At 33.4% G+C, this 18139-nt stretch overlaps 1 protein-coding gene across 1 annotated transcript; it reads right to left on the bottom strand.

Moving 5' to 3' along the window:
• Nucleotides 1–1197: 1197 nt before the first annotated feature.
• LOC134273264 (synaptotagmin-12-like) lies at nucleotides 1198–15436 on the bottom strand. Its single transcript, XM_062755451.1, is given in 10 exon segments — nucleotides 1198–1411; nucleotides 1605–1738; nucleotides 1899–2022; nucleotides 2255–2467; nucleotides 6209–6232; nucleotides 6234–6339; nucleotides 8755–8890; nucleotides 9040–9193; nucleotides 9597–9797; nucleotides 15371–15436. Coding segments are annotated over 9 exon segments (1230 nt in total). The 5' UTR covers nucleotides 9765–9797; nucleotides 15371–15436; the 3' UTR covers nucleotides 1198–1240.
• Between the last annotated feature and the right edge of the window lie 2703 nt (nucleotides 15437–18139).

The following is an 18139-nucleotide window of genomic DNA, read 5'->3' as shown; positions in this document are numbered from 1 at the left end:
TTCCATTCGACAAATCTTCTGTCGATTCCGTCACCTAATCAGATGAAGTGGGAATCGGCCGAGGTGTGCCAAATGGTGTTTAATCTAAAAATATGATAATGGGTGACGCAACGTGATGTGATGTAGAAATTTACATGTTAACATGTATAGTACAAGAACAAATTTTAAATTAATTCATAACAAACGATGTTTTAACAAAACTTTTCCATCTAGCCTATTCCAAACAGTATGTGCTGTGTGATTGTGGTGTCGACGGGGGGGGGGGGGGATTAATAAATTTAAAAAGGCCCTATTATGAGCAAAACATTTATCAAAATCTAATTTACACCATTAATAGAATTCAAACTGGTATATAATGAATTAAGCATGTAAAATAAATATAAGAGGTTCTGAGTTATAGGTCACAGGGCCGGTCTGAGAATTTCATACTCAGTTTGATGAATACATGTAAATCATTGGTGTCGGAAGCAAATTCAAAGTGGGGGGGCTAGGTGTAAAAAAAAAAAAATTTATACCTTCTAAAAAAAACCTGACAAGCAAAAAAAAAAAAAAAAAAAAAAAAAAGGTAACAGGTGCCCAAAGACGAAAAGCCGATTTAGGGTGTGTTTGGGGGGGTGGGGGTGGGGGGGGGGGGGGGGATATGTAGGAGCGTGTTTTAGAGGCAAACACCTTAGTGCGGGTATTACTGTCTCATGACAGCATCTAGTTGTTTATCTAAACTCATCAACTTGAGTCATGGTCAGTCAATAGGTTGTTTTTGTAAATCCTGCTGATAGGTATTTGATTGAGGCAGTATTCGGTCAATTATGAAATATTAATTTCCAGAATTTAAAAGAAGGTTGAGTGACTAAGTAACTAAAGTATATACTCCATGTTTAGAATAATAGTGTTTCCCTTCATATACAAACCACTTACAAGAGAGACACATACACCCTCTCAAATTTACACACGTGGTCAAGTACGTGAATTCGGGCGACAATAAACAAATATGCAACAGAAAATCTGATTTTTAGCAAACGATAAAAGTACATCCTAGGTATAACATTTATTAAAACACTTGTTCATGTTGTACAGGTAAAATCACTTTGTGTATGACTAAAACAAATTAAATAAAATATATGAATATATGTGACCAAATTTCGCGATCATGGCGGTAAGAATATATAATTGAAATACAATTTAACATTTTAAAAGATACATATACATGTTCGTAATTACATAGATATACAGCAGTATTTCATCATTTTCTTAAATAGTGCCACATGGCTATAGGTTTTCTTGGAGCTGATATCATTTGATTCCAATGCGACAGTTCTGTACCGGAAGTATTAGCACCTACTATCACGTGACCAAGAGATGGCGTTTTTCCATCCATGATATGTTCTGCGACCGTGATCCTTAACTGTACAGTCTAAAAAAAGATATGTTCAAATTGTTATTTTTAATTTGACAGTCTGAAATTCGCCTCAATTATCGGCATTCAAATGGCTTTCTTTTTTCAAGACGTGTCTTTGGGGGAAAACAACATTGACTTTATAAACTTAACTTCAGTAATTTGCTCAAGGGTATGCGAACTAAATAATTAATATTTGTTTTGTTTTTACCGGTAAAGCAGTCGAGGGAACGGAGAAGATCATTGCCTCATTAAATATAGGATTTCTTTCCCCTCGTTTAATTGTTGTCTTCTTTTTGCTCACTTTTCTGTTGTTCTGCATCAAGTAAACCTTCACAAAAGGGTCTGGAAAAAGATAAACAATGCATTTAGAACGATGCAATCCAATGCACACCAGGGTACAAAAATTAATTAGATCATGCAAAGAGACTCTGTGAAGATGTTTTTGGTAGGATTACTGCTGACATGATGTATCGGGCAATCGATTTTCGCGCGCGGAAATTACCACCAGATTCCTTGGAGGGATCCGCCCACTTGAGGTTTCTAGCTTTGACGATGACAATAGTTAGACGTTCTGCAGTAGGAAGATAGCTCAGTGAAAACATGATATCTCCGTACTCTGTCGGTTTCTGTCAAATCAAGATAAATGTGTGTTTAAGGATGGATTAATCTACATAATTCTACTCGTATTCGACTGTTGAATCAAGTTATAAATTAATTTAACATAGATACAGTTGAACTCAAGTATCTCGAACATTTATATCCGGCCTTCTATAAGTAGTTACAGATGTCTACATATAAGAATTCTATACATATATTAAGCTAAAACATGTAACTTTTAAGAAACTATGATGTTAATACCTCGTCAATATCTCGAAGATTTAACCACATTTTTATGGGCATGCGCAGATCTATATCTCCCAGTCGTATTTCGGACTCTCCTATGACTTTATGTCGGGCGTATTTGTCTACTGAAAACACTTGGAATTGGATTACTCTGTTCGCAACATCCTCTGGTTCTAAACCAAACAAAAATCTCTCCTTGAAAATTGGATCTACTGTGCCCTTTTGAACCTTTAAAATGAAAAAAACATCACTTTATGTGCAATCTTAGATATTTTATTCCCTAAGCGTATTCAATCTCTGTATTAGCAAATTCTCTGTTTTAATTTTTTTATTCTTCTAATTTTGACTGGACAATAACACCTTTCAAAACTACAATACATTATTATAATATTTACGCTTTTCTCAATGTATTACATGTTCATTCCAGGGATGGGGTAATTGAAAAAAGTAATTGTAATTGACTGTAATTAATTACATTTTTTGAAGTAATTGGAAGTAATTTGTAATTGAACATTTTTTCAATTACTTGTAATTGTAATTTAATTAATTACACTGAAAAAATACCATGTAATTTCAATTACTTTTTTAATTACATTCAATTACTTTATATAATACACATGCATGATATATTGTCACCACGACCTCCCCATTATAATGTTTTTTTTATTTTATTGCAAAACATATCCTCAGTCCTTCAATTAAACAGAAGCCAGATCATTTTATAATAATAATGTAGTTTCTTTCTAATAATGACATAAAATTTGAAATTTTTTGTTTTATGTTTATCTGAATTTTTCACCATCTCAGCTATGAAACGCAAATAATTTATTGTATTTTAGTTAATCTCTGTTATTTGATCATTGAAGAATAAGTATGTGTGTGTCAAGAAAAGGAATGTGTTCATTAATGAAGTTCCCTCTCTTGTTGGTATTAAGAGATAATTGCCCTCCAGATCATAGCTGTAAATTGCAATCAAAACAAATCAACCCCTCTAAAGAGCGGGAGGTCAACATTACCGCTACATTGCCAAAAATTTCAACTCATTACCGCTACATTTTTTCAGATTTTCGACCGATCATTACCGCTACATTTTTCCGGCCAAAAACAATTCATTACCGCTACATATTGAATCAGCCCAAAACAACTCATTACCTCTACATATCGATTTAGCCAGGTATGGTTCGGTATATGAGTTCTAATCAACAGAATTCACTCACTATCTAATCAGAATGAGTATATGTATTTGAATAACTCTGCAGTCAAAATTTAATTATTTAGCGTAATATGAACATTATGGCCACAATTGAGAAGTTTGTTGCAAATCGAGGGAATGCCAGATTACTTATCGACGGGTATAAATTTAGAAAATAACAATTAATATGTCAAGCAAATGGCTTTCAAGGCTTTAGTGATAGTGTATAAAAAACATTTGACAAATCTTAGAATTTTATCTATGAACAGTGCTTGATTTAAATTTTTTTGTGTTTTATGAAATAAAATTGAATTTAATAAAAAAAAACCATCCTGATCAAAGTCCTACTTTTACCTCCCCGTGGAGAGCAGGGGAAACGGGTCTTAGGCATTTATAGGTTGTACTGTACACGCATATGTGGCTGGCTAACGAAAGAGGCAATGTAGCGGTAATGTATACTTTTTTATGTAGCGGTAATGTAAGGTTTTTTGTAGCGGTAATGACTAAGTAGCGGTAATGAAAATTTTGAAAATGTAGCGGTAATGATACGCACCCTGAGCGTATCCATTCCATGATTATGACAAAGCCAATGTATGGATATAATTATTTCAATTAAAAATGCCCCGCTAGTTTGAGAAAAGAAAAAACTTTTAATTTGATAATTAATTTAACATCTAAACAGAATTTTATGAATGAATTTTGTATGTGGAAAAGTTATGTTTTGTACAAGTATTATTTATGAAGTAAAAATACATGTTCAACATAAATAGCAATTTAGGATGTTAGGGTTACCTTTAAAAGAAATATTTAATTTGAGAGGTTATAGTTGCTACTTATTTTACTCCATTAAAATACACACTTTTAATTAAATATCATATCCCATGCAATTTGTGTACATGTAGGTTTTGTGTGGAGGAAACTGCATCAAATTGATCTTACATAGTTCTTTACTGTTTTGTAAATAAAAGTTATGATTTAAACCACAAAGATACACAATGCCTAATAGCATATTGTTTCTTGTATTGTTTGTGCAGAGCCTGCGCTTATATACAAGTGAATGATCCCTGTTCTGTATATTCATATGATTATAAAAAATTTCAAAAAATTAAAGATGTAATTTGTAATTTAATTAATTACTTTTGTAAAGTAATTGTAATTTAATTAACCACATGTCTTAGAAAGCCTGTAATTTAATTGTAATTTAATTGAAGAAAAAGTCAAAGTAATTGTAATTTAATTAATTACTTTTTAAAGTAATTGACCCCATCCCTGGTTCATTCATGCAATATGAATGAAAACAGAATTCAGAGATTCCATAAGAGTATATCCCTTTACCTGATACAAAATTCATAATGAATTATTTCGTAATATGGGAACTGACAATATTGTTTAAAAATGTTGATTGCACATTTCCTTTGGAAAAGTGAATGAAAAAGGAAAAAAAAATGCATTTTCCTTTTTTATACTCGTCTATATGAATGAAATACTAGTAATTAACAAACCCTCTCTTGTGAGTTGAATTAAAATACATTTGTAAATATTACTAAATAACCGATACAATTAAAATATAAGAAAATGTCAGGCATATTGAAAGACAATTAATTGACCTTTAGGTAATGCTCTCTGTTACAAATATGGGCAATGTCATTCCCTTCTACATTAAATTACAAAGCAATTGTAGTCAATTTGCTGTGAAAAGGGCGATTTCGTATATGGCAATTGTTCTTTCATAGTTCAGGAATTCTCATTGAATTAACAATTTGTGGGCCGGATTTTGAGAATGTGGCATTAATCAATATTCATTGTCACCGTATATTGCTTCGGATTTTTACAATGTCCTTGCTTTTTGTCGATTATGGTCAAACGTGGCGTAAATTGTGTGAATCATTATTGAACAATTCAATCCCTCTCTTGAGATTTTCATCTTCTCCACTGCCAAAGCTTGTTTACTTCTCCATGTATTTTACTGTGAACCTTATGCCTACTTCTGCTTTACAGGAGATAAATTCGAATCTAGATTACAAAAATCCAATATACTCTAAAAGTCAAAGATAAAAATATATGGAGATAACGAACAGTATTCAAGCTCAAAGTCCGTGCAAACAATACGAATTAGGAGCAGAGCAAACACGGACCTCTAAAACATCAGAGGTGGGATCAGGTGCCATGGAGGAGTAAGCATCTCCTGCCGACCGGTCACACCCGCCGTGTGCTCCTTGTCATGATCGGGAAATAACGAAAAAAATCATGTCGACATAATGGTCTAACAACTAGTATGAAAGAAACCAGTCGGCATTTAACATAATGGTAGATAGTATTTGCTGACAAGGTCATTGTATCGACTACAGGGAGTGACACATCGTCAGTAAATGCATAGTTGTATTATTTTCAATTTTGCAGACTTTCTGAGCCCCCATTTTGGATTCTTAATACAATAACGTAAAAGTAAATCATTTGAACTGTCAGCTAAATTCGGAAAGACGTGGTTTTTCTATTTTCTAATATCTTTTTTATTCGAACACGACATTATTTCTGCTTCATATACTCGTTGCTTTATAAAACCCTAAAATACTGAATAAAATTCATGTACTATAATAATATTACTAGGTGTATTATTGTTCGTTAAAATTATATTTTTCTGATGGCTTAAGAAAGAAAGCATCGGTAAAGAAAGGTATACGTTATAGGACATACTTTAGCTCTTTGCTGAAAACATTTACAAGAAACGATAAATATAAAACACCTGGTTGTGATTACGATAAATATATATTACTAACCTTTGTTTGAAATTTGGCGTCTGAACTTGGGAGTAAAAACTCCTCGGATATACGTATCCAAGGTACCAGAATATTGGTTGGGCGTTAAGTCACGTGCCTGAATGATACTTATTATCAACTCTGAAACCTCCCTAAAATGGGAAAAAAGAATGTAAAATGTAAGAGACGACAAAAACCTGCATGATGATATTGTGGTATTAATTACAACTAAACACACGCCCAAGTAAGACCACAGGATGGTTTTTGACACGTATACACGTTTTTTCCCTAGTACATGTACCTCTAAAATATTGGAGTGAATTTTGGTGAGGAACAGTACTACATTTATTAGCAAACAGCGAGTAAAAGTATATGTCTTGAATTGGATAAAACCCACATATTATGGCTAGGATCGATGTTTGGGTGTTCCACTAGAATAACGACCAGATTGTGGTTCCGCCAATCCGGAAAAGGTCTATTTCAATGCCGGGTCAGATTACCGTGTTTAACAAGCCAGTTATTGATAAGCGACAATTTTTTCTTGAACAAAAATTTTGAAGCAGGGAGGTTGACACTGAGCGAATGATCAATGGATAGCGATGATGATAGCATTCACTTATAAAAAAGTTGGTCACGAACTATCGGTGTATGCAAATATGAAATCGTGCACATAGTATTAGATTTCAAATATCAGTTGTATGACATGTGACAGGAAGTATCGATTTTTGCCAGGCGCCTTATTGCTTTACATCCGGTTTCTGTTTTTTTCAAATAGTATAGAAAAACCAGAAGTCTCTGTGGAGACTGAAGCTCTACTGGTTTGTACTTATAGCAAAGGAAGAGAGAAGTTCTTAAGCAGTTGGGAATTGAAACTTTACCACAGCAATAAAAAGAATAATGATCCTTGATTAAGTCTCTTTATGTTCTTAGTGTAGTCTACTTGCATGCCACATTATATTATAATCAGACTTAAACTGTATTTGGAGTAGAATTTTGAGAGTTTTTAACAGAAATTTAAGAAAACCAAAACAGAAAACCAAAACTGTTGGAGGAGTAGCATTTTGAAAGAATTTCACAGAATTTTCTATTTTTAGTAACAACGGCAACACCGTTCATCGAAATCAAAAACCGATATACAGAATTATGTATCTTAGTGTAGTCTACTTGTGTGCCAAGTTATATTGAAATCAGACCAAAACTGTAGGAGGAGTAGCATTTTGAGAGAATTTCACAGAAATTTCTATTTTAAGTAACAATGGCAACACCGTTCATCGAAATCAAAAACCGATATACAGAATTATGTATCTTAGTGTAGTCTACTTGTGTGCCATGTTATATTGAAATCAGACCAAAACTGTAGGAGGAGCAGCATTTTTGAAAGAATTTCACAGAAATTTCTATTTTTAGTAACAACGGCAACACTGTTCATCGAAATCAAAAACCAGTAAATAAAATTATGTATCTTATTGTAGTCTACTTGTGTGCCAAGTTATATTGAAATCAGACCAAAACTGTAGAAGGAGTAGCATTTTGAAAACATTTCACAGAAATTTCTATTTTTAGTAACAATGGCAACACTGTTCATCGAAATCAAAAACCGATACACAGAATTATGTATCTTAGTGTAGTGTACTTGTGGGCCAAGTTATATTGAAATCAGACCAAAACTGTATGAGGAGTAGCATTTTGAAAGAATTTCACAGAAATTTCTATTTTTAGTAACAACGGCAACACCGTTCATCGAAATCAAAAACCGATACACAGAATTATGTATCTTAGTGTAGTGTACTTGTGGGCCAAGTTATATTGAAATCAGACCAAAACTGTAGGAGGAGTAGCATTTTGAAAGAATTTCACAGAAATTTCTATTTTTAGTAACAACGGCAACACCGTTCATCGAAATCAAAAACCGATACAGAGACTTATGTATCTTAGTGTAGTGTACTTGTGTGCCAAGTTATATTGAAATCAGACCAAAACTGTAGGAGGAGTAGCATTTTGAAAAATTGTTTACAGAGAGACAGACAGACAGACGGACAGACGGACAGACGCATTACTATCGCATAAGCTCTTCTGGTCTCTGACCAGTAGAGCTAACAAAGTTTTCCACTGGTGAGATTGACATCTTGTCTTTCATCCTAGATATCTGAACTAGAGTTAAATTTTTTTCTATAAAAGTAAGAGACATGCACAAATGGAAGCGAAGACTGTAAAATGTCACTTCAAGAAAAAAAGATCGAAAAATCCATAAGAAACCACACAAATGATGGCAAAGAAAGACATGAAATTAGCTTGAAAATTTTCTGTGCAGTTCGATCCCATTACAGCGGCACAAGTAACAATTAATTGCTCTTTAGTTCAGGCTATTTTTGTTAGATGATTATATTACTATTGCTATTTCTAGATATCTTTTGGCGTGAAATTCTATCCAAGATCTGTTTATGACAGCTTTTTATTTCTAAATGTTATATATCGTTTTGAGCATTGACCACCAACAGTCGATGACCGATAACACAAACTTTACTTTGTCATGTCTAATACCATTTTCTTTACAAGCTTAGACAAACCTGTCATATTCTAAGGCAAATTCCAGCTGTCCTATTTTTGGCATGTCCGGTTTCATCTCCAACACTGACGAATCAGAAGCCACGCTGTCACATGACTCAGCTCGACGAATCGCTGGTGGCATTTCTGCCTCAGATGCTGAAAGTGAAATATTCAAATATTTGTTCCTTCCCAAGTAATACTCTTGGCAAAGTAAGGTACTCGCAATAGAAGTGAACTTGTCCTTTTAATTCATGTCCTGGCATTGTAAGGAACATAGACTTACCTAAAACTTTATAAATACTTACCAACTGATGCATTCCCAACAGAAACTGGACTGCTGCGAGCACTATCCGGAATTGGTGATTCTGATTGTCCGTATCGTGAATCACTCACAACATTATCATATTGTGCGTACTTCCCACTTGTGTCAAGGGCAAACTCTGACGATTCTGAATTGACCTTGAAAAACAAAATTATAAAAAATAACAGGTCTAAAATGCAATTGATGCGTCTAAAAATATATCAAAAGTGACAGACTCTTTAGTGATAGACGATTGAAAATACATATATCTATCCCTTTTTGAGCAATTATAATATTAACAAAAAGCCAGTTTTATTAAACGCGATATCCCTGTATGTTACCATGGCAACTGAGACACATAGCAAAAAAATTTGATTGTTTGTGTTGTAAACTAAATAGTCAAAATAAAAGAAAGGCAGGGATTGGAGTCAATATGATAAGCAAATCAATAATTTATAAGAAATTCAAGAAAAGAGAGGCTTTGCTTCTTTCATGCAAATTACGACATTGCAACAGGTTTGCAATTGTATATTCTGCCACCAATAAAAACAAAACACGCACCATATATCCATTGTACTGTTCATGCTGCGTCAGAACAGCTTTCTCTTCACTGGAGGCAAAACATGAGGTAAGATGGTAAATCCCGTAAACCCGGATCAACACCGCGATCACAATCGTTACTGCCACAACGATTACTATGACAACCAGAGCTATGGCAACATCACTCATAGTCTCGCCCAATTCTCGTCAAGGAGAACCTGACTGAAACAGAAAAAAATCGAATGAAATATTTACAAATCTCCCTTTTTAAACATGCTTTCTTCATTAAATTTTTGTCAAGGTTAGGTTCAGATTACTTGATTTGATACCTTCACCTTCATTTGATACATTCCCCTTGGCAGTTCTTGTGCCACAAGTCACGTGAAAAAAAAAGAGAATTTTACGCTGATCAAAACTGAGCTATACTAGTATTTTACTTTTCTCAGTATTATTAAAACAATTTCTTTGAATGCAGCGCACAGGAATATACTTTCTATGTTCTTAAGGATGACTGTACAAAACTATACGGTGATCTACCCACGCATGCAATTCGCCTGAATTATTGAAACACCCATTACGATACAATATACTCTGTCTAATTGTCTTATAAGCCTTTGGTTGTTTTCACTTGTATATAGAAACAAATGAAAAGAAATGTATGCAACTTTGATTTGCATACATGTAAATAGAGAAGAAATTCCATAATTCTCTTGAACCCTTGAGGATATTTGATTACATTACTGTAACACGAGCAGTGTTATCTACATAGAAACCCGAGGAATTAATTATTTCTCAAGACCGATACCCGAGGACCAAATTTTATCAAAAAACCTTAATAGATACGAGTTCATTCATTTAGCTTTCATAAAGATACCATTAACAGTTGTGCCATATCAGGATTTTATATGCATTGTAAATAACAACCATTTCCAATATCATTTTTACCCAAATGTAAAAACTGACCGCAAATATGATTAATACATATAATGATGTATATATGTAAATATATATTTTATTAGTGTTTGATCAAACACAAAGAGCAAAAACTAATCTAACGTACAAACAGATATGATTAAACGATTTTTGTATGATGAAGTTGATGCTCAGTTAGTGCCTATTTCTATTTTCTACGGTGCTACACGGTAAAGCTGAGGCTTCCATAATTGGTATATTTAATTCTATTTCATATAACTGGTAAAGGTTTGTCTTTTTATAATCCAAATATTAATTTCAAAGGATATATAGAATGATACAAAAGAGCACGAACTTTTCTCAGTATTGTGTAATTTAGATCAATAACGTGTTCGAACAAAAACTCGAGACGACGACTTGAAATTACTTCCTGCGAACCATTAGTACTTCTTATAACGTTTAGACCCACAAATAAAAAAAAAAATGTTAACAAACTTTCATTAAAGAAAGCAATCCTCTCACTCTTAGATGCTTTCATGAAAGCAGTTAATATCCGCTAGTACATCAGAAAACACGGTAAGTCATTTATAGTCGCGTCAAACGTTTTTCATTCTCACTAATACAGATTAACATCGCATTGATTTCCATCTTAGGGCTAGTCTAGAGGGAGAACCATTCCGTCCGACAATAATATTAGACACTTCCATAATGTTTTAATGAGTAAAATGTCTTATAGATTGTTATTCTCAGACAGTCTGTTATTCTCATACAGAGTGTTATTCACTCTTTGGCTGTTATTGTCAGGGGCATTTTAGTCACACGGACTTTTACTCTCTTTCCCGCAATAAATGCTACATTGTATGTACGTATGTACTCGCGTCTCGCTCATTAACATGGAGAGGGTGCCTTGAGCAGAAAATAAACCTTTTACGCTAATTTCTTTTTCCTTTGAAATTTGCATAATAGTGAGAAAAAAAATAACAATCCATATACACTTAAATTCAAAGACAGATGACACTCTTTGTTTTCTACAAACTGAACAAACTAAAATAAGATACAAAAAAGATAATATAAGAAAAAAAAGTAATGTATCCCACTGAGAGTTATCTGTCTTAGCGGAGGATTGATGAACCTTAAAGGGATTTGTTGCGTGACTTCAAATATGTTCGTTAAACAAGTGCATCTATTTCGAAGGTTAATTGTAAATGGAGAAGTGATTCATATATTTTTTTCTTTCGTTCTTGTGGTCTCTGGAAGATGTATTAACCCAAGCACACGATAACGCGGTCTATTATACAATCGGGATTTTTGTCAAAAATTACAGTGGGCGTTGTTTTTTTTGTTTTTGTTTTTTTGTTGTTGTTGTTATCCATTTCAAATTGAAACTTAGGTTTTGGGGAAATTATATTCACTATGCATATGGACATTTTTATAAAGGCTTTAAAGAAAATATTTTTCTCTACCTACATGTTGAAAAAATCATTTTCTAATGCATTTGATTATTTTAAAAGGATTTAAGGAATAGGAAAATCACAATTCTTTTACTTTAATATCTCGTAAATATATGCTTGTATGTTTTGTTTTGTGGAAATCAATATTTGGAGATTTAGACATTATGTTGCTAAATTATAATTATTACATATGGTTATGCACGTTATGCAATTTTTACAAGAAGATGAAAAGAACGAATTTATGTTGACAAGACTGAAAATAGACGAAGAAACATTCCCTCTCTTAATAACTTTTTTGTAAACATATTAAAACTGGCGTGTTAGATAAACTGAGATTGTATCCCCTTTCCATTTACAGCAGGTAATAAACCACGTTACGTGACGCCAGGACATTTTAAAGAAGAAATGGGAAAAATCCACATTAATTAATCCTCACCTCTATTTCTGTATATATTGATGAAAGGAACTCTTTTTGTAACTACAAATTTACATCCTACGCGATCCTTTGTCATGTGATTAAGTAAATTTCCCGGGGAGAAATCAGGAGTAAGCCTATCAGCGACAGTGGACTACTGACAAGCCCACCTACTCCACAGACAAATCTTTGTGATATATGACACCAGTACGCCCAATAAAACTTTGACACTTCATATGCAGTTATGATTAATTTTCCCAGTTTGGTCTGTTGATTATTATGATTTTTAAAACGGGAGATAACTCAACAAATATAATAAAAAGTAATGCACATGAAAATTTTACATGAACGGGTTTTAAATGATGTGATACATATATGCAGAATGCACTAGACCTTTTTAAAAGGTTGAACACTGAGGGAAAACACTAGTAGTTGGAGAAAAGGGAGAAAGGGGATAAGAAAGCTTTAAAGGAGATCGAAAAAAAAAATGAAATGTAAGAGAATGCTGAACTTTGGGGGGGGGTGAAGCTGAAAAATATGGAAATCTCTGTTAGGTATCATTTGCTGATCGATCACGACAAAAAAAATTTAAAATTTCAAAAGAACCAGAGCGACACAGATCTATTAAGACAATTGATCAGAGAATGTGCTATTATATGGAATTTAAAACATTACATACTTTAAATTTTAATTTTCTATCAGTCAAATAATTGTGATCTAGCACATTAGACGATGGTACATTTTTTTAAAATGTATAAAACATGGGAATTTTAATTGTGCAAAATATTGCAATAAAATGATACAAAGAACGCATTCATTAACAATTAAAATATTGATTCAGTATAAATCATTAATTCACTATAATCATACATTAGAAATGGTTATTGGATGGTCGATACGATAAAAGTGAAAGCTGACACAATATCGGAAAATGCTTCCGAAACAGAGAACGCAATTTGTATTTTCAAAATGACGGTATACAGGGTAGATTTATTTTAATCAATAGAAAGATTCAAAGACAAAGTAAAGATCAATCACCAATCTCTAGCATTGCTTAGATCTGCAATTACTGATAAACTATAACCATTGAGACTTGAAAGTAAATATACACATTATACATTATGTTTGTCAGAGGAGGGATGACAAGGATTAACTAGAATCCGCAGCGACGCCTTTATGTACGTGCTATGGGACTTATTTCATCAATATAAACCGTGTCACAAATATACATGTATTTTTATACAAAGAGATGTTTTATTTTTAAAATCGTCGTCAATACTTTTACCACGTGGGTTTCTAATGTACTAAGGATTCTGAACCAATATTAGCGATTTTTAAATACAAGGAATATTTAACAACAGGGAAAGAAACATGGGATAATATTATATGACTATACATATTAATTGATACTTTGGTAAATGAGCTAAATTAACAGTCCTGTTCAAAATCATCCTTTCGCGAGTTCTATAGTCGAATATTGACCGAAGTTCTTTTTATACCAGTTGTTTACAAACTGAACTGTCTTTGTCCGTAAACATGACAAAGAGTACACGGTGGATGTAAAGGATCGACAAGGAATGCTCACTCCTCCTTGGCACCTGATTATCTCTGATGTTTTAGAGGCTCGTGTTTGCTTTGCTCCTTAGACCTGATTTGTATACTAGTATACATTGATGTATAGGAATAAAATAGATACATGGAAACAATATTGAAATAACTTAAGTGCACGTGATTAAAAATATTATATGTATTATAGTGGCACTAATTTTAAAACATTTTAAAGCTAGATAAATGAATAAAAATTGTTAAGAAATTAAGCAACAGACTGTGGAAGAGAAATTTAGATCGCAAAAATATTCATATATTGAAAAAACATTTCGACCCCATCATCTTATTTGGAATCTATGATATACCTCCTCTCTCGGGATGCCCCCCCCCCCCCGGAAAAAAATCCTAGATCCGCGCTGGCAATTTATATAGAAATTAATATTTCACTTCTGGTCCTTTAGAATTTTTTTTAAATTTTTGATGACAAAAAGTCACACACACCACAGATTTGCTTAACATTAACCCTTATCATTCTGATGTAATGAATGTATTAAGATGGCATGGAAATTGTTCAGAATGTCTATTTCTGTAATCGATTATAAACCAAGACACAACATGAGATGAATTAGTATATCCGCCTTTTGGTACATAAAAATTGGATTGAAGAGGTCGTTGACGCCTAAAGATCTGCATCGATAGATCGATAACCGGGATCTCGAAGTATTACTTGTTTACACTTGCATCGATATGCATTATTTAAGAAAATAAGAAAGAATTAACCAAATATAAACACTAAAAAATATATATAACGAAATTAAATCGAACAACTTTATACTTATCAAATTAACATGCTAGCATTTCTTTTTTTAAGTGCTATAATAATTATAAGAAATGATAAAGGATGTAAAACAAATTATTGAAGTATCCAGTACGTATTGAATGATGAAGGAGAGAGCATTTATGTACATACAAGGTAGAGGGTTTCACGTATATATAGGGTCTTTTAATAATTTATTTCCACATAACCGTGTTACTACTTTGAGGGGTAAAGATCGATGTGCCTTTTTACATTATTGCGGAACGAATGAAAAATTAATCATTTAGTAATGAAAAAAAAAATTACTAAAAGGTTCTATTTACCCATCGTGAGTATCTAGTCGCAATTACAACAATTTGCCATTATTAACGATCCAAATTAAAGTCACATACTCTGAAGCGGTGGACTTTATAAACACAAAAAAAAATTCGAAACGGTAAAATGAAACTGTAAATGCATGAGAGAGAGAGAGAGAAAGAGCATTCGATATCTGCATCGTTTCGAAATTATTGCGTAATTTTAATTATCAGTAGCTTTAGGCATCTACAACCGTACACGTACGACAGTCCAACGCTTTTACTCATTCACAGTTTTCGACTTATCCGATTTGTCGCTTCTCAGCTGAAAACACCAACGACAACTTACAACTTACCTACCTGCACTTGAAATATAATCCCTCTGCATTAATCTCCCCTCAATTTCTATCAGATATAGGTAACCCTCTCCTAGCTTTTAACAGTATTTTTTTTCCTACCGAGGTAACTTCATTAAGCAGAAATCGCAGAGCCTCATCGATCGATGCGCCAATCCGGGCTTCCGGGTAAATCAATGTACCATTGTCAACGAAAAGGCGGATCGGCCCATTCTTGGAGTGAAGAATCTGACACCAGGCTTCGGGCCATAAAACTTAGACGCACTATGTTTTGATTTGAGTCTCACTTTTATTTTACAAAAAAGGAATTCATAGTGGAAAAGTGATGTCAAATGGGTTTAAAAGTGAAGACTTGAATGGTTTTCAGAACCAGAAGGTCATTTTCCAATTTTCTTTTGAAAAGAATAAAAATTGGTGCATAAGAACGAAGTTCATAGGAAGAAATTGTCCCCCGCTTTCGCGAAAGCAAGGGGACATTAAATCTGTCCGTCTGTCAGTCTAGAGTTGTCCGTCCGTCACAAAACTTTAACCTTGCCCATAGCTTTTGATTAAGTGGAGCTATGACTTTCATATTTCTCATGTATATTCCTTGGGACAAGACTTTTCTTTGGGTACTACCAAATTTGACTTTTTGACCTTGTAGATTTCCGTACTTATGAAGAATCACATATATTATCCTTGTAAGAAGACCTTTCATTGGATACCAACAACTTTGACCTGACCCTTTGACCTTGGCCTTAGAGATTGACCTACTTTTAAAATTTTTTACCTTGGCCACAACTTTTGATCGGTAGATACTAGGACTTTCTTATTTCATATGTATTCTTTGTGGCAAGAACTTTCATTGGACACCAACAACTTTGACCTTTTGACCCTGGAGATTTCCGTACTTATAAAAAAACTTCACCTGGCCGTAACTTTTGAATGGTAAGAGCTAGGGCTTTCTTACTTCATATATGTAATTTTTGTAAGGAGACCTTTCATTGGATACCAAAAATTTGACCCTTTGACCTTAGTCAAAATGTCAAATATAAAAATAGTGGGTTCTTTTCATGTTAAGATATTACTTCTTGTGCAAGGTTGCCATACGGGATCATCGGTGTTTCACAAACACATCTCGTTCCTTATATTGAGAAGAGATAGGGCTTTCATATTTGACATGTGCATTACCTGTGACAGACATTTCCGAGATGCTATGATTTCTACCCTTGACCTTGACCTTCACGATTGGCCTTATCTTTAAAAAAAAATCAACTTCATTGATTAATTTCTAAATGACATTGATAGGGCGTTCATATTTGACACAATATGTCTCACCCACAAAGACACCGAATGCGGGGGACCACAATTCTTGAATTTGCTTGTTTGACATTTGACATTCATTCGATTGACTTAAAAATGGTGCATAAGAAGTAACATCTTAACATGAAAAGAACCCACTTTGAATTTTTGATATTTGACATTTTGACTACCATTTTAGTTTAAAGCGGAGGATATTAATTAGTTTCCTAGTCCGTCCATCTATCTTGTTACATGTACATGTATTCCATTCTTCTTCAACACTTCGTATCTAGATCTGCGAAAGTATAAAGTACGCAAGTTTTTCCAGTGACTTTCCACATCTCAAGCAGAAAATCTTGATTGATTTTGGGGTGCAAACTTTGGGGTAAAATACTCATAAATCATTTAAAAATAATAACATACGGCCTTTTCCATTGAAATTTAAATATTATGACTTCCTATGACTAAAAAAGGACCTTTAATGATTTTGAGGTTAGAAAGGTCTAATGTCAAGGTCACAAATTATTCACTACATAAAAATGTTTCCAGGTGATGATACATTAGTAAAATGACACTTTCATAAGATATTGAAGTTAAAGGTCAAGGCCATTATATTCTAAAACAATACACTTAGTCTCAAAAAAAATACTTAAGCTTCTACAATGAACTCTCAATACTTTCTAGGTCACTGTTAATGCTGTATATAGGATTATTTTCGCCCCGCTTTATTTTTGCCCTTGCACCCTTTGCCCCGCTTTAAATTTGCCCAGTCACAGTTTTGTTTATTTAAATTGTACTGTATTCTTTGATTTCGCCCCTTTTTAAAATTTACCCAACTGAGGCTAGGGCAAAAGGAGCAAAAATAAAACGCCGCAAAAATTCCACTGTATATAGTATTCAAATAATGATAAAAACTGGTTTTCACATTCACTTCAATGCTGTCTGTAGCAAAAACATGAGCCACGTTGATTTTGATGTTCAAAAACTTAAAGTCACATATCCCTTGTTTTTTATTACGAACTTTTTGGTCAAGGTTTGCCCTTAAGCACGGTGATATCAATTCTTTAAAAAGCTTGGTAGATTTTTATTTGTTTTGTTGTTTCTTTCTTTTTTTCGGGGGGGGGGGGGGGGTGAGGAAAGGGTGAAACGACAGACCGTCATGTTTGAAAATTGAACTTTCAAGCCGAGGGAAATATTCTCGTAGGTCGTGGATGTACATGATCAACTCTGTTTTATTTATATCCCCCGCTTGAAAAGGAAGGATTACATAGTACATGTTATATGTTCATAGTACATGGATGTTCGTCTGTCTAGCTGTCTGTCTCAGTCTGTAGTTCTCTCTGTCTCTAACACTTTCGTTTCTGCGCGATATCTCAATAAGCCTTTGAGCTTTTGCAATGAATTTTTAAACAATTACTCCCTATGGCCTAAAGAAGCTCCCTATAGATTTTGAGGCTATTTTTTTTAAAATAAAAAATCTGTTTTAAT

Source organism: Saccostrea cucullata, unplaced genomic scaffold, assembly GCF_032062105.1.
Source record: "Saccostrea cucullata isolate Sc308-1 unplaced genomic scaffold, CSIRO_AGI_Scuc_v1 ctg7791, whole genome shotgun sequence".
NCBI classification, from domain to species: Eukaryota; Metazoa; Mollusca; class Bivalvia; order Ostreida; family Ostreidae; genus Saccostrea; species Saccostrea cuccullata.
Note: the sequence above shows the minus strand (reverse complement) of the source record. Positions and strands in the feature narration are given on the sequence as shown.